This window comes from Athene cunicularia, assembly GCF_003259725.1.
Source record: "Athene cunicularia isolate RWA chromosome 1 unlocalized genomic scaffold, athCun1 chr1_part1, whole genome shotgun sequence".
Classification (NCBI taxonomy): domain Eukaryota; kingdom Metazoa; phylum Chordata; class Aves; order Strigiformes; family Strigidae; genus Athene; species Athene cunicularia.
Window position 1 is genome coordinate 96,306,586 of NW_020799091.1, and position 24,057 is coordinate 96,330,642.

Consider the following 24,057-nt stretch of genomic DNA (forward strand, 5'->3'; position numbering starts at 1 on the left):
CTCCCCTCCCCTCCCCTCCCCTCCCCTCCTCTCCTCTCCTTTCCTCTCCTCTCCTTTCCCTTCCCTTTTCCCCTTGATGTAAATTTTCCTAAGCGGTACCTGTTTTCCGCTATACAACCCAGTAAATCTGAATGAGTAGCATTTGAGGTACTTTGCACAGTCTAGCCATGTGCCAGATGATGTGCCTAGCCAGAAAGGAGGGTGCACTCATCTATATGGAGCTCAGTATTGCCACCATGACAGGAGCATCATGCTCCTAGGAGCCCGTCAGATGTGCTTTAAACTATGTGAGGTACCCCTGTGTTATGCTTCAGTCTATGGTATGATACTGGTGGATTTGCACACCTTGCTTGCATCCAACACGTGGAGAAACAGAGCTGGTCACTTGTTTTTCAAGGGCACAGCTTTTTCCATCTCTGGAGTGCAACCCTGCAGCTGAGGCTCAGTGCCATCCCTTCCACAACTGGTGGCATACCACCGGCATGCAGCCCTAGTATTCCTGGTAAACCTCACCTCAGACTAAACAACAAGCGTGGTCCAAAGCCTGTGGCAGTCAATGGGGCTCTCTCCTCTGTCTCTAAGAGGGATTGAGTCAGCCCCTACATCAGTCCACAGCAAAGTTGGGAGATCTGTCTTAAAGAGATGACTTTCCTAATGTGCTTATTGGAGCTGCCTATGTAAAGTAACATTAATCTTGGATAAAAAGACATGCTGTTAGTTATCTCAGACTGATAATCTTTTTTCCCACTGACTGGGTGGTTGGTGGAGTGGCTGCCTACCAAACTGGAAGAAGTGCAAATTCAGCATCTTCTCCATGTAAGGCTTTATATGTGACTACTTTAAGAAGTTCCTGTTTGCTCTGAAAATCCAACGGTTTAACATTAGTGTGTGTGCATGTGTGTGTGTGTGTGTGCATGGTTTGGCTCTGTTCTTGAGGCAAACATGTTGTCAAGGAGAAAAACAAAGGCAGTTCACTACTACTATAGCTACTTTTTTGCAACTTTTTTTGGGGGTGCTGGGCTGGCAGGTGCTAGCTAAGAAGCTTTCCACACTGGAATAATGTGTTAATTCATAATTGGCATGGTTACATTTTGGATTGACCACTGATGCTTAAATTACGTGTTTAGCTTCAGGATTTTAAGAGGGAGATGAGGATAGCCAGAATTTCAAAAGTGCTAAACAACCAAAAGCTCTCCTATGGATAGTGAAATATAAAATTAGTCTTTGGATAATGTCATAGGACCCCACAAGAGTTATGATCACTGTTATTTTTAATTACTATTGCTATCATTACTGCTTTATTTCCAGTACAGCATTTACTGTGTCTAGGGCGTTTAGAGCTGGTGGTTGTGGTGTTCCCCCAGGCTGACATGGCACAAGCACTGTCAGTACAGAGGTTGTCTCTGACCCAGCGTGTTTGGAGATGCATCTTCTCCTTTCCCCCTTTAATAGTAGGTGTTTTATTTTGATCAGGATAGTATCAGTGAGGGTGTTCATTATTTAAAGTTTGTAGATAGCTTTTTAAGACAAAGCATAAAAACAAAGTGTCTAATTGGCTTTACCAATTCACACCAGTCAGCCTCACAGTCTGATAATGCTAATCAAAAAAATCAGCAGACATTCCACAGACATGGGGGATTATGGTTTCCATACAAGATGTCACTTCTGGTTTTGCCTGGCATGCTTTATTTTGCTAAATTTCTATATGATCCCTGCCCACAAAAGAAGGAGTATGTGGTTTGGGAAGGGTCCTGTCTCCTGGTATTTCATATTTTATGAAACCACAAATACAACAGTCTTACAAGCTCTTGAAATGAAATACAATTTGAGAAATGTAATCCATTACCATTATAATAGAATTTCTATAAAAATAATAAAAGAAAAACAAGAGAAAATAGGTCCTGAAAGTTATAGGCCAACTGGGAAGTCATTGTGGCTTTGGCCTAGCTATCACCATGTCAGACGTCAGCCTTCTCCCAGGCAGCAATCTAATTGTAAATTATGTATATACAGAACATCATTTCTTAGCTTTGGCTTTTAGTGACCCTCTTCCCTTCTTTCCCTTTCTTCACTCCAACCTCACACATAAGAAATATTGAAGTGTTTGCACTAATGGAGAAATGACAACGTGCAGTCAAACTTAAACCAGCTGTTTCCCCACACTGTGAACACAAAGAGCCAGGCTGGTAATATTTATAGCTTGACTGGCCTCTAGTGAGCCAGACGCTGACTGCCTTAATTTGCCATGATGGCCTTAAGGCTTGAAGCAGCTGTGGACTGCAAGATAGCTAGGGAAAGTTAAACAAAAAAAGAGAAAGGATTGTTTCAATTAGCAAAAGTTATTGTTTGATTGAAAATGAACGGCGCCTCCGTATACAACTCAATAAACAAGCATCTTTTGTTTTGCTTACAGAAAGCCAACAACGTTGCATGTGTTGGCATATGGTGTTTGCTTTCTCCTTTCACTGGAGGAAGGAACCGGAAGCACCTCTACGTGCCGCTGTGTCGCATCTCTGAGCCACCCCTGGGCTGGCCCCATGCAACCCTGAGCACCTACCAAGCCTGGGGCACCCCACATGGCGATGTCTGACCCTGTTTTGGACACCACAGGGGTGTGTTAGCATGGGGCTGCCCCAGTCCCAGCCTCTCTGTGGCCCTAGTCTTTTGGGACAGTTGGAGACCATTTTTGTTGCCCCTGCTAGCCCCTCGTTGATCAATGCACTTCCATGACTGCATGGCCCAGTGGGAATTTTGGTTTTCCTTTTTGTTTATTTTCTTTTGTCTTAGGACTGCGTTTGACACCCACCTTATAGCAAAGGTAAACGGACTGTCACCATGGCTTCAGCATCAGCTTAAGCCAGCTTTAAGCAGCAGCACAGGTCCTGAGGGGCTTCCCTCCCTTCCACAGACCTCATCTGCTTGCGCCTACCCTGTCTGCCCCCTTTCCTGTGGGTGAGCATTGCCTTCATACAGCCACCCCACGTGGGTGGGGGAGTGACTCAGGTTATAGCTAAGCACTGAGTTACTTACCCACCCACCCATTTATTTACTTATTTGCGTACTTGATGGGAAAGCAGCTCTCCAGCTCAGTTGCTAAGCAGTTGCACGAGAGCCTGTGTGAGTACCCCAGGGATTTTTTAACCTATGTGCGTTTTCTGGCGTTTTAATGCCTCTGTTATGCTGGAGTCCTCTGTGGGGAATTTTGTGCTGTTTTAACAAGAAACCTTGGAAGGGAAAATAAAACCTCTGTTTTCCTTTCAGCAGGTTAAGTGTGGTGGTGCTCACACAGCAGATTTAAGGGCAGGTGCCTGCACAGGAGCAGAGGTCTTGGTGTGCATGCAGGGCTTGGCCTGCTGTATTCACAGAAGCAGCTGGGCAGCCACGTCCAGCTGTGATGCTGGGGGATGACTTTGCATGGTGGAAACTGAGCTCTGTCAAAGCAAGTGTTGGGGCCTTTGATACCACCACTGAAAGTGCTTGTCAGAGTCTCTCCAAGTTGTTGGTGTCAGGGAAGAAGCCCCTGGGGCTCTGCAAAGCTGCTCGTGCAGCCACCTTCAAGCTGCTCCGGTGTCTGAGGAGCACAAGGCTCCTTCTCACCAGAGAGGGTTGGACTGTCACCAGTCATTGCTGCCAAAGGGGAACCCAGAGGGGGATCCACAGGACCCCTCTTTGATTGTCACTGCTGCGGCAGGTCTCAGCAGATGTGAACCCCACTGATTCATTAAGAGATAGAGGGTGTAGAGAGTGGCAGAGAAGTGCATTTAGGGCTGCAGCTACATAACTGCTTGAATTGATATTTGGACTAAAGCATGTCAGGTGTGCTTTAAAAAACATCAGTGTACCTACCTCAAAGTAAGAAATCTCAGAGAAGTTTTGGCTTTTTTTTTTTTTTTTTTTCATGGCCTGCTTTTTCATCGGCAAACCATTTTTGGGGGTTCTGACTAAATTCACTGCAACTTGAGTAGCTGCAGTGAATGGAGATGAGCCTGAGCATGCCTTGCAATACACTCAGTATGAGCTGACCTTTACGTGATGTCATTTTAGCTAAATATAAATTTACATATGTTGGCCCAGATTATCTGAGAATGCTGTCTTTATGAAGCTCTCACTCTTGTATGTGAGGACAGGGTGGGGATGTCACAGCTCTGCTGGGGCCGTTCCCCTCTTTCTCAGATCACTGACATTATGAAATGAGAGAGGTGAGGAGAGGAATCTGTATTCTGTAAGTCAGTGTCATGATTTGTTCACTAGAGCCTCAGAAGAAAAGTTCCTGTTAGCTCAGTGTGTCCTCTGACCTGACCAGCCACAGACTGGATGGAGACCATGCATCCTTACACTGCTTTACTCTCCTTGAAACCCTTTTCCTATAAGTAGCCCGTGTAAGGAAGTTATCCAAGCTGTGGTTATTAAATGAGCTTAAAAAGACAATTGGAGAACACACATTTTCTCCTTTATTTCACTCTGAAATTCAGAAATACTAAATAGAGGGGTTTATATGACAGGAATGTCACAGATCATATAAAATTTTGCTGATTCTTAATCTGTGTTTCTCTGACACCTTGCATTTTAACACAACACAGGTGTTTTATGCACACAGGGAAAATAGTAGCACAGTGTAGAGGAAAAAATGTGTTTCATACACTTGTTTATGAACTTAAAACTGCTTTCATCAGAGTCAATGGTTGGCAAAATTCCAGTCGGCTTCAGTAGGAATGGGCACTAAATTTACCCATCAAATCAGCTTGATTCTAAGTAACCCTGAATAAAGGCAAGGCTTCCAGGTGAAAGGACCCATGGAGAAATATATTCTTCAACTGACGTTTATCAGTGATCAGAGCTGAATCAGCTCAGGACGGGACAAAGTGCTGGTGCGTAGCATGATTGTAACCTTTACACTTTTTTTTTCTTTTGTAAATTCCAGGTGTAACACAGTATATTTACCAAGGGTAAAAATAACATGCAGCTGTGAAGAAAAACATCTCTAGTTTCATTTCGGACTTGGAGCTGAGGATGAATCACTGCAAAGCTGCACCCTTTACACTGGGCACACTTTCTGAAAGCTGCTTTTCCACTACCCCTGCTCCCCCAGTGGTTCAGAAATAAAGCAGACTCACAGAAAGTCCTTAAAAAAGCCTTTGCGAACAATCACTCTCTTGTTGTTCTGGGCACTAAAAATACCCTTTTCTAGTGTCTGTTTGCATTTTCATTTTTGCTTTCTATACCATAGAAGTTCGTTCCAGCCATTTGAATTAAGCCTTGGTTCAGTGGCATGCATAAACACATGCTCAATTTGAAGTACCTGAGTAGTCCTGTTAGCTCCCATGGAGCTGCTTACATGCTTGAAGTTAAGTCTTAGAAGATTTGCTGAACTGGGAATTTGCCTGTCCACTCAGTAAGTTAATGGGACAAAACCCTTGACCATCTACTTCTTGATTTTAATGATAATTTATTACTTATTTAAGATCTTCCTCCCCACCTGTTTGTTTATATTCAGATCAGAAAACCAACTCAGAAGCTCTGTAAGATTGCCAAAAGCTGTGTGCTACTACTGGATCTTTCACATCATTTACTATTCAGTGTTTACAAGTGTTTTTAATGCATGATTGCCCATAGAAGTGGTGTAGTCTAATACTGATGTGATATTTGTCATCAGCAGCATGACTTTGATGTACTTATATCCCTAGTTCCTTTTCACAGAAAACCAGTAGCAGTGCCAGTTAGGCCAAAGGGTGCTGCTAGCTCTCTGTTTCACAAAAATATTCCAAAAAAGTTGATGAAGGGGCCGCTTGGTTCTTTCTTTTGTCTTTGTAACATAACTGGCCTTGGGAGTCAGGATGGACATCCTCACAGGTATGAGGGCAGGAGTTGGATGATGTTTCCAAATATACGGGATATAGTATGCATACTTATGCATATATGCCATTTGTATTTATTAAAGGTAAACAGAAAAAGCCAACATTTTAGTCATAAGCAGTCATCACAAAAGATCTTTTTCAATATGTTTACGTCTGAAAGAAAAGGTTACTTTATTTTGCTTAGCTCTGTTTAGACAGAAATAAGCTGCATCCCAGAATTATATTTAGAGATATGCAGTGGGATAGAAAAGTTAAACCTGAGAGAATAATGCCCAAGTATTCTGATTCTGAGAGGCAAAGCTAAATTCACTATCACTCAATGACAGGCAAGACCATATGCTGACTGTGTCTTCCCTTGTGGTTATTATTCAGTCCTGTGTCTGACAAAGCAGTTGTAGGACCTTTACACAAGGCAGATTTCATATGTAATATGTTATGCGGCACCCAAGATATTTTATACCTGAAAAAGGTATGTGAAGCCAACATTTCCCAGGCAACATTCAAGGCTCTGTTCTTTCTCCTAAAGAAGATGACAGTGCCCATTGAATGATTCTGTGATATATTTTATTTTTAAGATGAAAACCATCAGCAGGTTTTGGTTTTTTTTTTAATATATACATTAACACATCATGGTAAAATTAGTAGTAACACTGTGTAGCAAAAAACTGATACACTTAAAATATACTTTTAGTATTTATGATGTATGCAAAATCTTTTCAGCTTTGCAAGTGCTAGTTATTTTTTAAAACACACGTGTGAGAATTATAACCACATTAGTTCCTGAGCAGTCAACTCAACTGAGTCACTTGGGCATTGGGTAAAATATCTGCCACATCCTTTTCACATATGTTGAGCAGACAGTGGTCCAAACTGTATATTATTTTTCCTCTTTCATCCTCAAACAGTAGCAAAACCCTTCTGGGAAAGTACCTATATTCTGATCACTGGTGGGCTCACAGTGACATTGCTGCCCAACACTTGCAGCAAGAGCTGGGATTTCTGAGCTGGGGAGAGACAGGGGCTCTGCGTGAAACACATTTGGAAGGGCAGGGAGCAGATCCTGCAACACGCTTCCATGAGTCTGGGTCTTGGATGGTCTCTTGGTTCTCTGGACTGCAAATCAGTTGGTTTGCAAGGAACCAAAATGAAGCATTGCAACCTGATTTACTGCTTGTTTAGTAAGACCATAGTAGTTTCAGGAGTTAAATGGCAAGACTAAAAGAGAGCTTGTTAGTAATGTAGTATCACTAAAGAAACCAAAACCCAACTAACACTCTCCTTCCCTTGCCAAACAGCCTCTTTACATTTGAAGGTATTCCCCATGGCTCTGTTCTTTATTTTGATTTTTGTAACAATTTTTCTCTCTCTGATGAAACACGTTGTAGACATTAAATTAAGGGACAAATATGTCTGTGTCTGCCAGAAAGAAAACTGTGATGCAATTAAAATGCCATTAGGGAACCCCCAGTGGGATGTTAAACCTAAAGACTCTATTCAGAAAGCAAAGCCAAAATTAAAGAGGTGTCTGGTTGCAGATCCTCTACAGATTTCCATTTCTTGACTATAGTACCATGGAGACTGTGCTAGTCAGGAGCTGAAAGGTTTTTCCAGTCATGTGTGTGGTATTTTGAATCATGGCTTTGGCAAATGTTCCTTTTCTGTAAGCCATACATAAAAGTGTGTCTACATTGCATGACATAAAGTGCAACTGAGCGTGGCCCACATGAAACAATGACAGCAGTGGAGATGGGAAGCTGTCCAAGTCTTGGACAAGGCTTGTCCAAGGCTTAAACAATGACAACTATTAACAGTTTTCCCTCAGCAAATTTGCATTAAGTGCATCGCTGTTTGCTGAGCTATCTGTGACATGTTTGGAGAGAGAAGTGCAGCTACTTGCACCCGTCAGGCTCCAGCAATCATATGAACAAGCCTCCATTCTAGCCCAGTCTCTGGAAATAAATCGTTGTGTCTGTGTGTTTGGAGACATATAAGAGCCTGATCCTTTGAAAATAAAAATAAATATATGGTCCATTGAGGCGAGTCATTTTTTCTGAGGCAACTGAAGGAATCAGCAGAGTCACTGGGTGGTAGGCACTGAGTTTTCCAGCGACAGCCAAACCCTGGTACTCAAGTCTCGTTTTTTCCGTTTCATGCAGTGTGATTCTTTGCTGAGGATATTAGTAGGGACTGGAATAATAATAGAAGCACAACTCTCTTCTCTGTCTAGGAACTCTCCTGATGACTGCAGCGTGGCAAAAGGAGGGAAAATGGTTAGCAGCTCAGACAATGTTGGGATGAACTATGGAAACTACATGGAAGAGAAGCACATTCCACCCCCAAATATGACTACCAATGAACGAAGAGTCATTGTGCCAGCAGGTTAGACTCTACACAAAAATTTCAAGAAAAAAAAATGCATTTTCCCTAAGTCTACTAACATTATTTAAGAATATTTGGGAAAAAATGGCAATGTGATACGGGTGTTAAGGAAGAAAGGAACAGTAATTTCCCATGATTATTAAGAGAACAAGCTGAGAAACATCATAGTAAAAACACATCAACCTGTTCTTTCTATTTCAGCAGCAGCAGAACTGGCTGATGACAGGCACTCAGATCTTATCTGACTTTTCTAGCTCCTTTTGGATTATTTCACCATGAAGTGGGAAAAATGAAGAGCCATTTCCATTTCCTAGCATCATGGATCAGCTGGGTGCAGAGCGTGTGGGAGAGAGAAAGGATCACTATACCACATGATATCCCTTCAAATACCAAGCGCAGTCTGGCCCTCAGCATGCTAAAAACACAAGAGCTTCTGTGAAATCAAACAAGCATTTATCTAGGTTATCCCCTGAGTTTGGGCAGTGTAAAACATTTTAATAAGGAAACTGACAACTCTGCTGCAATATAAGAGCACAATTGAGAAATTCTTGGTTAGTCTTGGCAAGCTTGGTTGTGGGATTCAGCAGTTAATTGAACAAGAAGGCATTCACTCCTGTGTGCCTTGTCTTCCAAACAAACGTCTGCTGGAAAGTTAGTTTACTCAGTTTGCAAAATAATTAGCATGCCTATTTCTGACCATCATCAGCATTAGACCATCATGACATATGTGGGTGTTCATAAACCACTGGATGTACACAGCATAGACACAACACCTGCAACCTGCAAACGGAAGGGAATGTTTTGCTGCTAGTTCCTCTCCAGCAGAGATGTGCCTATCTGAAACATTTCTGCTACTGCTACATTGCTTAATATTCTTACAGTTTTTCAGTTGCTTAGATATGCAAGAGTACTAACTGTGGCCAATTTTGCAAGCTGTGATTATTTCAGTTATTTGCCAAGATACGGGTGGACAAATATGTTGCAGTATCCTCTGCAATGGTATTGACAGTTCTGTTCTCCAGACAGAAGAGTGATGCGCTGAATAGTGAAGTGTCCTGACAAATGGAAGCAGACCACACTGAAATTCACGACATTTGAATGTTCTTCTAAAACATTTGTCTTACTGGAGTTTGGCACTTTTTGTAGTCTTTTAGTAGCCCTTAGCATGGTTAGCTCAGCAAGATCTCTTTTTCTCAGTGTATTCCTGGAGGTGTGTTTTGAGGTGAATTTGAGTGACTTTCAAGGAACAAGATGGTCACAGTCACAACCTTGCTATTTTGAGGTCCCTAGAAGAAATGTATGCATACAAACCATTTTTGATTTTGTTTGACTACTGCATAGGCAGTGTGCAGCTCATGTGGCCATGTTTAGGAATAAAAAAAGCAAAATTCACATCTCCAGATATGGTAACTTTCTAGTTATCATAAATAAGAAGCATTTAAAAATTATAGGCATAATCCAGATGTTTGGGTAAACTTCCTGGTGTTTGGTTGTTTACTTCAAACTGAACATAGTTCTCTGCAGTAGCTGTGGGCAATTTCATCCAGACCCTAGGTTTACCACCAGACTTGCATCCCTCTAGTTTGTGACATATTTCATAACAGATGGAGGGCTTCTTTTAAGTGCTTTTTGGTGCACTTCAGAGAACAGAGAAGCCCTCGGAAGCCCCAGAAGATTAAACATTCTGACTTGTAAGGGCTTAAAATGCCAAGAGAAGCATCAGAAAGGGGGAGGCACTAAGTGGGTAGAGGATTGGGAGTGAGCAACAGATTCTGAATAGTTCTTTCCCTATGGAAAGAGGTCCCCACCTCTTTCAGACCAGCCTGAACAACAGGAGAGAGAGAATGGCACTGAAGTTAAGCCTTAGAAAAGCTATTTAGGCTGTCATTCAAGTCCCAGCCCTTCTACAGAATTTCATGTGATGGACTGCAGCCATCTGACTTCTGTGTGCTTCATTCTTAGTCTTCAGGATATCACAGAATGACAGAGTCATTTAGGTTGGAAGGCACAAACTCTCGAGGAGTTCATTTTCCGTTGGTTTTAATCTTTTCTCTGCAAAAAAGCATCAATTTTTCATGGTAGAAGGTGTCTTCCATTATGGGGATGTGCGCTGCAGGTCCTTAGGGACCTTCATGTTGATGGGTGCTTACTGTAACTCAAGAATAGGGAAAAGCAGAATGAAAAATAAATAGAAAAGAAGGAGAATAAAGGCAAATAAATTAAGTCAAAATCAAGGATTCATTCAGAAAACCAAGGTATTTGGCCTTATGTTTTACTAAAAATCTGTACTAGTTGTTTTTTTCCCCAGATGTTTGTGCCAGTACTTCAGGTATAAGTAAAAATCCATAGAGGTGTAGCAATGCACAACAGTAAAACACAGCAGTCTAGGAAAGGCAGTGCAGAGTATTTTAATATGACCCACTCTAGTTCATTAAATAACCGGTCAAATCTGCGAGTGCTTAGTTAGCCTATGCCTGCCTCACTTAGTTTACTTAGCCTATTTCCACTTCTGACTTGAGTGGAAATTTCACTTGAATAAAGATACAAATTCAACAGAGAACTTTGAAAATTGTTCAGATACAAGCTGCAGTGCTGTTAGTGGGCTTTCTTAAATACTTTTCTAAAGAGTATTTTCTTCATGAGGACAGGAGCCTATGTTAATATGTGGAAAATAATGCATAAAAGTAATAAGATTAACTAAATGGGAAAAGGAGCTCAACAGCAGAGGGTTTGTTGTTAATAATCAGAGCTTTCAGCTCTGAATAACAGACAGTTATTCTCCTTTGCACTCAACAGGCCAAATTAATTCCTCGTGTATCTCCAGAAGTCAGTAAACAGGGGATGAAGGTCCCTCCAGTTTGACTGTGGTCTACATTTATTTTGTACTGGTCCAGCTCATCAGCACTCTCCCCTCTCTGTCTAATTTTATACTTTGTGATGCCACCAGATCCTACATTATGGAGCACAGACCACGTACGCCAGTGGCTGGAATGGGCGGTGAAGGAGTACGGTCTCCCAGATGTGGACATCTTGTTGTTCCAGAACATCGATGGGAAAGAGCTGTGTAAAATGACCAAAGATGACTTCCAGAGACTCACCCCAAGCTATAATGCAGATATCCTCCTGTCACACCTACACTACCTCAGAGAGAGTAAGCTAGTTTTCTGTCATTATGGTAGTGGCTACAATCAAGCTGTGGTTGATACCAGTGTTAGATTTAATGGCCATTTCCTGGCCATTACTACACTCAGCTGGGTTTTCAAATGTCCGTTGCAGATGTTGCTGTTCCTAATAACATAGTAGAGAACCTGATCCAAAGCCTTTTGAGTCTGATGGAGAGATTCCCATTAATTTTCAGTTGGCTTTCGCTCATGTTCATGGAAGAGGCAATATTTCTACGTGTCCATCTCAGAGAGAAATCAAATTGAAACCCAGCAGATTCATAAGCATACTGTAGGAAGAAAATCATGTGGGATTCAGTGCTAATGTTTTTTCTGGTCACATACTCATTTTTTTCCATTTTAATGATGAGAATACTAAAGGAGAGTGCAAACTTTGATTCATAAAGTGAATTCCAGGCATGATTCTAAGGACTGACAACAGTTTCCTCTACTTTGAATAGGATCAGGAAGATTTCGCTGAATTGAATAAAAGTTCTGTAAATTCATGGAAAAAAAAGAAACAGTCCCTGAAGTCCAAACGCAAATTACCTGTAGTGCATGGCTAGCATTTCAAAGGGAAAGAAGGGACTAGTGAATTCTTGGCTTGAGGGCTTTCAAGTAAGCTTAAGGAAATTTTGCAGGTTTATCTCAGTTTAAAGAAGTTAAAGTGAACGTGGTTTTTAAAGAAAAAAACAACAAGCATTGCAACACCAGTGCGGTGCAGTCTTCTCCACACGCACACTGTCAATAATCAGTCAGAAATATTATGCATTCGTAATGCGGAATAAATGAATGCCCTAGTTTAGGTTGTAGCACACACGCCTCCCTCCAAACTGCAGACTGAAACTGACTGTTGGTAGACTCGCATTCAAACAATCCTGTCAGGGGAAAATATGGTTTAAAAAGATAATTCAGAATTTTTTTTTCATTTTGGTGTTGCTTTTTGTTTTGTTTTGTAGCTCCTCTTCCACATTTGACTTCAGATGATGTTGATAAGGCCTTACAAAACTCTCCACGGTTAATGCATGCTAGAAACACAGGTAATGCTGGCACTGCTCCCATTGCTATAGGTCATCTTCTAAAAGCATAGGATTCCTTTTTATGGGTTGTCTGCTAAAAATGGAAATGGTAAATAAGAAGGGAGACAAGAGTATCCTCTCCTTGCTGTGTGTGTGAGTTTTATGCACAGGCACACAGAAAAAAAGGTGAGATTTTTTGCAGGGCCAGATGGTGCAAAAATGGTCTCCTTACTGATAGTTTCTTGTGTACTACAAGAGAGCGGGGTCCCTGACATGATAAACTGAAGGCTTGGGGCCTTTGTCTCTGACAACTTTTTTTTTTCTCATTCTGTCTCATTGTACTGTCAGGTCTGTTCCATGGATCCCTAGAAGGTTGGTGGAGCTCACAATGCTTCAGTGCTTGTCTAAGTACTGTAAGCTCTGGTGAATGGGGACTGTCTCCCCTCCCATGCAGTATATATATGGTATAATTCAATAAAATTGCTATTTAGGCAGATAACTCATCTCATTTGTCAGCTATTTGGGACTTGGGCTGGAAACTCCACTAAGTTTGATGTTTTAATCTCCGCTAAATCTGATCTGAATGTAAAATTATTTTTGTTAATATTCACCCTTCTGTTAATTTGGCCCAGAAAAGTACTGAGTGTAGGTAGGAGAATGATACAGTACATGCCTCAAAAGCATCTGTCTTTCAGGATTAAAACACTTACGAAAAGTAATTCAGAATAAATTTTATCTTTCCCTAGCATTTGTGCAACAGAGGATGGCATGGAATTGTACATATAGTATGGTATGCATAGTGATTAAAGATGTTTGGAATATTGCATGATCATGCCTGAGGGTATTAGTTACCTACAGTGACCAGAAATAACAATTATTTATGAGAAATGAAAAAGATAATACAAAGGATGATGCAAAAGAAAAAAAAAAACAACCAAACCTCACAACAAAACCTGGGACTGCGATGCCTCTTTCATATTTCATTTAGTTTTTCACTGTGGTAAATAGCAGTGAGTTTCCTCACAAAATTGACTGGATTAGATTTCTTCCTGAGATTAGATGTTTGCCACTTGACATAAAGTCCTACTGTGGGCTGTAGGCCTGCTGCAAACCTCACCAAAAGCAACAAAAGTTTTTCCATTGACTTTGATGGTTTTTGGAATAAGCCTTAAGACCTTTTTAAAAATAGATGGACTAGATGGTCTTTTCCATTTCTGGCTTTTCAGATTCTAATTTGCCAAGAAGTTTCCACATACAGTTATCCAAGTGTAGTTCAGCAATTCTGTGTGTTATCTTTTTCTATATGTTTGCACTGACAATGATATTTTGAAATTAAATTCACCAAAATGAGATTGTCTGCATTTCTGTCATTGGGAGTGTGAATAATATCATGCTGATCATCATCATAAAGAAAATTAGTTGTTCTGTTGGCGTAAGAGCTTTGGAGTGAGATTTTCAAAGGCTGCCACAAGAGTTAGAAACACGTTCTTCTTGAAGTCAGCAGTAACTGCATAAATCCTATGACCCTTTTCATGTTCCTAGATGTGGTCATTAGAAGTCTGTTGATGTAGTTAGATAAATTTCAATGCCTGAAATAAGTGAGATACCATTTTCTATATCAAACTCAATATTTTTCATTTTTCACTCTGAAGAGAATGAGATTTCTGAGTGTCTGACCCAAAGCTGTCCAAAGTCTGTGAGAAGAATCCCACAGACACCAGTAGGCTTTGGCCCAGGCTTATGGTCTCTGTTGAAAATAAGAATCTTTTTGGGAAGTGCATACACTAATGAAGAGAAAGCAAAGAAATTTTATTTCAGAAGATATGCAACCACCTGCCCATTTGGAGGTGATTGTGGTGAAGGTAGAGGGGAATTTCTGAACTTGACTCTCTCCTCCTTTAACATGGATTTTGCACAGACTTTTGTCCAGTAATTTGAATAAATTTACATGGTGCAAAGGCTATTAGAATTAACTTTTATATATAATAATCCTAAGATAAAAATCAGTTATTCATAGTCTTCACTCAGACACACTACAAGGGGGAAAATATCAGTGGCCTTAGGGACTGTGAAAATGAAGCTTTAGGTGTTATGTCTTCTTCTTTCTCTTTAGGAGGTGCCACTTTTATTTTTCCAAATACATCAGTTTATCCAGAAGCAACACAAAGAATTACAACCAGGCCAGGTATGAACAATAACCACCTTTTGTATGCTGTGATCTTAATAATTTCTTCTTGAACTATCTCATTTTTTCCTCCAACTCTGTTTATGTAAATATTAGGCTATATTTTGAATACACACACAAATAGTGTACATCTATTATATATATATATATATATGTGTGTATATATCATTGTGTCAAATGAGATAATTAAACAGAGCAGTTTAATAAGTCTGTTTCTTCCACATATCTCTGTCTGTTAAGCAGTGCTATCTTCTATTTAAAACACCAGAGAATCAGAAGACCTGAGCTTTATTCACTGGTTCTGTTGCACTGTCCCAGCGCAGATGCTTTTCAGTGTGCTTCAGCTCTTTGTAAAATGAGGAAAGAATAACCTCTTTTGAACTGCTATTTGAAGTATATTGGGGAAAAGTACTCTAAAAGTACATGGGGTACATGTTTCTCCTTCAATCTACTTTTTATTTATGTTTGAGACAAACAAATTCCACAACATAGAGACTAAATAAATAAAATCAAAACCTAAGAAAGAAAACCTTGTTCAAAAGTTTGAAGGCCCTGAAAGTATCAGGGATATACTGGTTTGTGAAAGGCTAAAGGGAATAATTAAAGATGAGGACATTACTATGAAGCTAAATATTTTCTTTCTATCACCCTTCACTGCTGAAGATGCTGGAAAAATGCCTAATCTGGACATTTGCTTTTCCAGTAATAAGTGCAAAATACTGTGAGACATCAAGAGGGATTGCAGCAAAATAGTAAATTTAAAGGAAATCCATTACTGAGCCAGAAGCGTAAATCTAAGTGTTCTGAAGGGACATACACTTGAATTGACTGGGCTCTTGTGAAAAGATACATTCTCTCATTAAAAACAAAGGGGGTTTTGGATAGCAAATATTTTAGCTATCTTTCATCAGTGGTCTAGGGTATAGTCCAGGACAGTACATACAAATAAATACTTTATGTAAACTTGTATATATGTATATATGCATGTCTGTAGATTTGTTAATTGATAATTAAAAAAGATACATAGGGAAACAGCTACCAGGCCACTGTGTGATCAAATCCATCTGCTCAGTTTCTAGGAAAAGAAACTCTTCTGCTAGATTTATTTGTCGATTATAATAATGAATAAAAAGTAAACCACTGATCTAGTGCATACATTTGGCATTTGGCTTTCATAAGGCATTTATCAAAATGCTGCACAATTACCTACAATAAAAGTTAAATCAGCATATCATAAGAAACAGATCAAGAACTGGCTAATTAACCTGTTACCAGAACTAAATAATGGTCTTCTTAAGTCATGGGTGCTTTAGCATTCTCTACCATGATAGTGGTTTAATTATTAATAAATAGCAGAAAGTTCTTAATAATTGGAAAATGGCCACAATAAAATTTGGTATAAAACTTACAGAAGGCATATGATTTTGTCATTACTTAAAACCAGAGATTCCTCTAAAAGATTCCTGTACAGGTGCCCAGAAGCCTTATTAAAGAGAAACGAACTGACAGGATGTTAACAGCTGAAAATACAAGTTGATAAATGCAATGTAAGACACAAGTTATTTGTATATCTTATTGATTTGAAATTAACCCTCTTCACTTGTGAAACAAGAACTTGATGTAGGCATCTTTATTTATGGCACAATGAAAGCCACTGCTCTAGTTGATGGCCAAAGTGAAAAAAAAGTAAACTGAAGAAACACAGCAGAGGATCACATGGGAAATCTGACTGCCGTTAAATAAATCAGCAGTGTGGCCTTGTACAGAAAGCTGTGTCATCCCTTATCGAAAAGGCTATTTGCAGAATTAGAAGGCGCTGAGAGCAAGCCATGGGAATATGGAAAATCTTTCGAGCATGTCAAAAGATATAAAAGTTTCAAATTGTTCAACTCAGGGTCTAGGGATGAGGAAACATGATAAAATTATCAAAATTAAGCATGTCACAGAGTACCTGCTTAGACTCAGTACTAGAAGAAAGGATATTCAAAAAGTTAGACACTATCATGAATCATTAAAGCAAACTATGGCCTCGTGTCACAGGTTATAGTAGCACCCAGGAGCTTTGAATGGCACGGAGAAATGTGGACATAAATATGGATGAGAAGGCAAAGCATACCTGTATAAACAATTACCAACTATGCAGTGTAAAACAGGATGCCCAAAACTCTCAGTAGTTTCCAACCAAAATGAACATGTAACAGAAGACCAGAGGGACCCAGGTGTCCTGCAGGAAATAACCATGCCAGTTGAGACGATTTCAGGCAAAGGCTACAATGAGTCTGCTGTGGAAGAATACTGTTTTGTGGATATGTTTCCACTGGACTTGAACAAAACCTGTTATTTTTTGTCCATGAGAAATTCTATGATTTCAGTATTTGTTTCATCCTGACTTGTGATGGAAAAATAAAATACTAGTTTTCTCGAAAGTAAAAGGTTTTTAAAAAAAAACCCATGTCAGATGTGGCGAACTCCTACATTTCAGCATTTTTATCTAAATCACATTTACAGTGATACTTGCTTACAAAACAAAATGCTTCATGTCAACATCTTCCTGTGTTTACACAATTATTTATGGGAGTTGTAGTTTGGGTATAGAGTGTCTGTATTCTATGTACACCAGTGTATCATAACTAAACATTTCCTTCAATGAACTATCACATGGTTTTGAAAGTATTATTTTATCTTTTACAAATGAAAGTTGACAAATATCTTTAAAGTAAGAATTTTCATTCAGAAGGAAGTTTGGGGTTTTTTTCCAGAAATTATTTTTTCTCTCAAAATAACTATTCTGTTGGCTTATTGTGTGACTTTCCTTTTAGTTAAATGTCACATTTCAACTAGACTGCAAAGAAGCTTTTTCATAACAAAGCACTCTTCATGTGAGAGCAATAGCAGACCCTAGGGACAATCACTTGATAACATGAAAAAGGTCAAAAATGCAAGGGAGAATAAATAATGTTAAATGGGAATTAGCCAAATCCTGGGGTGCAGTTCTGGAGAAAGTAATCAAGCATTGCCATTGTTAAGGCACTACAATAGAAAATAGGAAATGAGCAGGGCTTGTAATGAATTGCAATGACAAAGGCGTATTTCTTCAGTCACCTTTACAACAGAACATGAGGTTTCAGCAAGCTGAAAGTAATACAATAAAGATATCAGGAGCTCAGAAAGACCTAATATGGGTTTGTCTACATGTCTCATCAAACAGAAGCATTCCCATCAAAGATCTGTCCACGATCAGGACATGTTGTACTACTGTCTCATGAATAAGAACAGATCTGCTTATCTAGGATAGCAAAATGTTTATCGAGGCACAATACTGAACTAAGAATGAAGTTGGTATTTTGTGCTATTTCAAGGCTCATAACTGGATTTCTCTTTTAATGGAGAGGGTGTTGTCAGAAAACCATCTTATGATGTATTGAGTTAAAAGGCAAAACATTTTCCTCACAGTACTAAATTTGTAGCAGATATATTCAAGGCTGCATGTGCCACTGAGTACAAGCACACAGCATCATATAGGCCTTTCAGCGTACAGGTGTCTAATAATTTGGAGACCCACAAGGAGAGGGGATGGGATGGGATGGGATGGGATGAGAGGAGAGGAGAGGAGAGGAGAGGAGAGGAGAGGAGGGGAGAGAGAGGGGATTGTGGGAGGACTTGCACAGCCTAAGGACAAGAACATACCTTCTATGTGATCTTTCTCCCCTGTTCATCTCTAGTCTTTCTGAGCAGGGAATGGAAGAAATGAGGGGGAAAAATAGGTCCCTTGTGTCACCAGAATCCCCCTTGCAAGTCTGCCATGGTGGTAGAACACTGGCCAGTCAAGACAGGACTGGACAAGGCACATGTACGCAGCCCACAGCTGAGCCCTGTACCCCTCTGTACAGACAGAACTCCCAACCCCCTGGAAACATGAATTTTTTTTCCAGGTGATAAAGTCCTGGGGCCATGAGGTTTCTCTTAACTACAACAGTTAATAGCAGTACTGATCTTAACCTGGTCAGGACATCTGCATATTACAGTGATTCACCTTCACAACAGTGTTCTGCTCAGAGATGAGTACTTCTACAATTCACGTTATTTTCTCCAAGTCTCTGAAAGACAAGACTGTGGAATAGTTCTCAAGAAATCAGGGATAAAAGATCACAAGTTATTCAAATGCAATGCAAAGATAAATTGCATATCTCAGTAAAAGCAAAAGTCTAAGATTCCAGGAGACGACACTCCCAGCTGGTAGTGCCAGTCAACTCCTCACGCCAAACAGACTAAAAATATTAAAGGCAATTTGGTTGTGAATTTCACATTACACTTTATTTCCATTCAATACTTCTGCTCATAGTGCTTGGAAATGAGCAGAGATACATCTGTTTTGCACAGAGTCAGTCTGTGACTGTTTCTTTACTTTCATATTCCATTTCCAAACATCATTTCTAAAATAAAGCACAAGTACTGTTAAGAATCAAATCATCCACATCAACTTACTATATCCACGTGGGTAATACTACTTTCCTGAGATCCTGGGCAGGCAACGTAAATCTCTGATTTTGACAGCAATTTTAGCTAATGTGTTAAAGCCAGTCATACAAAAGCACAGGCAATGGCAAAATATTTCAAAAGGTAAAACAAACATTTGAATTTACTACATCTACTTCATGAAGAAAGTGTTTATGTTGTAGTTGCTTCATTTTTATATGCTAAAGCATTTAAATGAAGTATAGAATCACAGAATCACCTAGGTTGGAAAATACCTTGAAGATCACCTAGTCCAACCATTAACCTAACATTGACAGTTCTCAACTAGAGAAGTAGAAGTAATAAGTAAATGAAAGAAAATACAAACAAAAATTCAGATATGTAAAGTTAAGGAGCTAGTCCCAAGAAGCAGAAAGGAATATTTAAACAGATGAAGCTGGAAAAAAGCTATCCACTTTTTTGTAAGAAATATAATATGTATACATGTATATGTTTGACATTTTTAAGCATGTTCACTGTTTTCACGTGTTATGTCTCTAAAGATCTGTGAGGATACTGGAGTGTGGATGGGATAATGAAGGAAAAGGAATTATTAATAATTTGAAATGACTGGTAGAAGAGAAACAAGTAGATTGGCAAAGTGCAGCAATCAGTTATCTCAGAAGGTTGGATTCTAAACAATGAGAGTGAAAACAGAGAGTGTATCTGAGGAAGAGAGCATTTACAAGCATGATGAATAATATCACAGGGAGATCATAATAACGTGCATGATGGCAATGAGCTAATGAAAATGCAAATATATAACAGTGGTTTAGAGGAATCTCCCAACAAACAAAACCAAGACTTTTTTGTCTCACATATCTCTGCCTATGACCACATGGCAGAAAACAGAACACTCAGACTCAACCTATAAGATCTGATTAATCTCAAGGGATGACAGCAACAGACTAGCAAAGAATAACACTTTAAATCAACTCAAGTCTATCTTCTTAGAAGAAAATTCTGTACATGTGGAGATTGGGAGGGGATGGTACACAGTTTGTGCTTAATCTGAGCTCTGACCTCTCAGGGTACTTCTTCTGCAAGACTCTAGTATAAATGTCATGATGTGCAGTGTGTGTGTCCTGGGCTGAGAAAGGGGACTAAAGGGAGTATTCTGAGTCTTGGGAAATTATAGACTCTATAGAGTGTTTGTACCAGCTATTTCAGCTATTTTGGTGCAGTTCAGACATGTAACAAGAATAGGCACCTCTAAAGAGCAATGCAGAGGGCAGTGTGATACTGTTATTTTTAGAGACAATAAAGCTTTTAACAAGGAGTATTCTTCCTATTTCGGTAATTTTTCCAGTCCACCGAGTCCCCTAGAAATGTGCCCCTTATGGACATAAACACTTTCGGCCATATCTGCATGAATCAGTGTATTTTTCCTTCATAGATTTGCCTTATGAACAAGCCAGAAGATCAGCATGGACAAGTCACACCCACCCCAGTCCTCAGTCAAAAGGTAAAAGCATCTGCATATGTCTAGCTGCTTGGCCTAATGCACATCTGGTGCAACCTGGATAGACTCTGAAGTGAACTGACAGGCGCTACCTCAGTTCTGAAGGATTTTTACCTGTGCCTTGGCTAGAAAGCCTGTTAGCTGTGTATAGGCAATACTGGGTGGAGTCACTGGGACAGCCACATCCTTCCTTGAACTCAGAGCTTCATCAAAGTCCAGGACCGTATAGTCTTATACAGATAAATCCTATTGTGACCATCCTTGAGTGGTGAGCAGCAGAAGTCCCAGGCCTCCTGGGATCTGTCACAGTTTTGGTGACCAACTTCCAAACTGGAAAAATAACTACATGTTTTTTTTCCATTTTCAGCTACTCAGCCATCATCATCAACAGTTCCCAAAACAGAAGACCAGCGTCCTCAGTTAGGTGGGTGTCACTTTGTTTAAATTGCACCTGGGTGTGACCAGGTTTTTGAATTTGATGAGAACCACAGCTCTGACCTACCAACCAGAAACAAATTGCAACATCTGATTCAGACCACTAATGAGATCTGCAGCTGGTGACCACTAAATCCCCAGATGTGTATGAGTTGGCTCTACAGCTGGATCTGAGATGAAAGCTCCCATGGCTGTTGAAAATTGCTTTTCGTAATGTTTAATGGCAGTGATGACCTTGCAGATTGAAAGTTAAACAAAGTACCTATGTAGAGTTTAGGTATAAAAGTGGAAGGTAAGGATATCAAAAGACCATATACTCCACAGTAGTTGAAATGCTAGCAGTCGGAAAATGTGCATGAGCAAATAAATTAAAATGGATTACAGCATACAGAAACCTATTCGAATTGGGCTCCTGAAATTCAACAGGAAAATTAGAAAGCTTGTCAGTGTGTTGGGCAACTGAGAAGACAGTAGATGTTTATGAGTTTGTAGACTAGTAGTTTTGCAAAATGGGTGCATTTTGTGTTTTCAAAGCAGGCAATCCAAGGGCTGGACCTAATCCCTTATTGTGAATTTGACTGTGTTTTGGAGAGGTAGCTAGAAAGCACTACAGAGATTCTGAGTCAGTTACAGCTTCTGTTAACAGCAAAAGGGTAGAAGTAGGAAATAAAAGGGATTTGGAGGATATTCTTAGCTCAGAAGACTGACCCTGTTTTTATCACATGAATTTCAAATCATTATTCTGGTTTTTGTTATAGCTAAATAAGATTGTGCACATGACTACATCTCATTAAATCATAAGCATGCTGCCTGGGAAGTATTATACTGCTTTTTGCCCAAATAGCGTTTTATCTAATCTGGCCTTCCAACCATGAGAAACTTTCAAGAAATATACTGATGATTTATGTATGTCCTTAGGACCATTTAACGGCTGTGTGTGAACTGCACAGATTATTTAAATGTATAAGGAATGTAACCTGATTATCTTCTTGGCTGTAAAGCTGGCGGCTGTTTGAGAGCAGCTGCCCGGAGACAAGGCAGCCCAATGACAGCGTTGTTCAGCGAGGGGCTCCAGGCTGTGCTTGCAGCCCATCGCTTTGGCTTTTGTACTTCTGTCACAGCCTTCCCTTTTCCTGTTGTATTTCAATGCACAACAAAATAAGTTTTCATTTCCGGAGGGAATCCCTTGAGGAAAACACTGAGCTGCTACTGGCATTGTGTGGCTGACACAGGCTCTTCTGAAAACTCTAGTTGCAACGTTGATACAGGGGATCCCTCACTAGACTCCAGTGACAAAGAGGAATCAACCCAGCCACATTGCCTGGGTTCAGCCATGCACTCTCAGCCCTCTTCTGGAGGCTCTTTTGGCACAGAAAGAGTTAGCAGTGATATGGGAAAAACATATATGGCCTCACAAGAAGAGAGGCTGATGTCCTTTGTGGAGGGGTCTCTCACTCCATTCCCTCTCTGTGCCTGTGGGCCCTGGCATGCTGAAAGGGTTGATAGTACCAAAGGGTGCCTGTGTGTATGTACTTTATTTAAGTAGGAATCAGAATACTTCTGGGCCAAGCTTACAGTTTGTCTGAATATATGCCTGAGCACACTAATACAGTACAAAAGGTAAATGTGTGTCCTGGCAACTGTTCACTTGCACACCCAGTTTTAAGGGAAAATGTGCAAATATTGCAATGCAGGGAAAGGAACCACTTTCCTCTGTGTTGGACCTGCTGTCCCGTCAGGCAGTATACACTGCCCCTTACAAGATTAAAAAATAATGCCTAAAGTATTTGGTATCACTCTTAAATGATTTTAAATCTTTCTTTCACAATTTTGTAGATCCATATCAGATTCTTGGACCAACCAGCAGCCGACTTGCAAATCCAGGTGAGAAAGGATTTTGCTGATTTAGGAGGATTTCTCTTCACTGCTAATGTCCTCTCTTCAGCTTTAAGGCCAGACCTGGAAGGTGATGTGACCGATTTTACCACTCTTCAGTATGACTCAGTAGGAGCTGATGGTACCGAATGTGTTGCAGGATTAGGTTTCTAAATTACACAAGGGTGGGACTGAGGTCACTGATTATGACTCATAAACTCATGTATCTTAATGTAGGTGTCTATGAATGAACCACGTGTCTTATGTCCCATTATATTCCTTGGAGCCATAATTAATATAGCTCTCTAGAGAGAGCTATTCAAATCATCCTAGAGTAGATGGTTACATTCAGTCAGTCAAATACCTCATTAGAGGTATTTGAACTCCTGATATCAGTAGGAGTTCACTTCAGTTGCCTAAACACAGGGATTTTCTTAAGTGCTGTAAGATAACCCATCTGGCTCCCACGTACCCCTCCAGAAGGGCATGAGTCTCTTACCGATCAGTCATGTGTGTCCCACATTCTGTTAATCCACAATATAATGCCATACTGACCTTGAAAAATAAAAAAAAAAAAATTGCAATGAATAACCCAAACCAGCAAAAATATTTAGGGAAAATGCAGAAAAGCCTTATCTATTTGCAAAGAATATTTGGGTTAAACACTTCAGAAGTGTTCTCCCACTTTAAGAAGAGAATGGGGTGCATTGTGGACAGGGGCTTGTAGCATATTTTGGCTAAAGACAGGAACTCTCTTGGTGAGTTAATAACACTGATTGTGAACTGTGCAGATTTCACTGTTGCTGCTCTGAGTCCACAGGACACACTGTGGCTGTACACTACCATAATCAACATCGTAATCTGCCACAATGGACTGACACTGTACGTGCCACTTCCTATTTCCCTTGCTTTAACAGCCACAGGGCACAGTGTTCCCTGTTCTGCGTTGTAGGTCTCTTCAACCCCCAGGAACAATGTTTCTTCTAACAACAAAATTGCCAAAATACAGATCCAATTCCTTTCACTTTATCCCAAGTGACATCAAGCACCATTCTAGATTAGCTTACTTTCTAGACGGTTTTGCAGGGCATAGGAAAGCAATTAAGTATTGAGAGCAGGATTTTCCAAATGGCCTAAGGCAGTGGGTTTCCAGGTGACACTGATCTTAACT

At 40.1% G+C, this 24,057-nt stretch overlaps 1 protein-coding gene across 4 annotated transcripts in view; it reads left to right on the forward strand.

Moving 5' to 3' along the window:
• The window catches only part of ERG (ETS transcription factor ERG), a 107,294-nt gene that overhangs the window by 80,596 nt on the left and 2,641 nt on the right, over positions 1-24,057 (forward strand). For 2 of the 4 annotated variants that reach the window (XM_026856668.1, XM_026856678.1), the window contains exons 3-9: positions 8,083-8,234; positions 11,182-11,385; positions 12,355-12,435; positions 14,528-14,599; positions 20,511-20,579; positions 20,944-21,000; positions 22,848-22,895. In XM_026856668.1, coding sequence (XP_026712469.1) covers positions 8,083-8,234; positions 11,182-11,385; positions 12,355-12,435; positions 14,528-14,599; positions 20,511-20,579; positions 20,944-21,000; positions 22,848-22,895 — 683 coding nt within the window. The remainder of the gene's footprint in view (positions 1-8,082; positions 8,235-11,181; positions 11,386-12,354; positions 12,436-14,527; positions 14,600-20,510; positions 20,580-20,943; positions 21,001-22,847; positions 22,896-24,057) is intronic. The other 2 variants (XM_026856685.1, XM_026856690.1) reach the window with 1 other exon arrangement.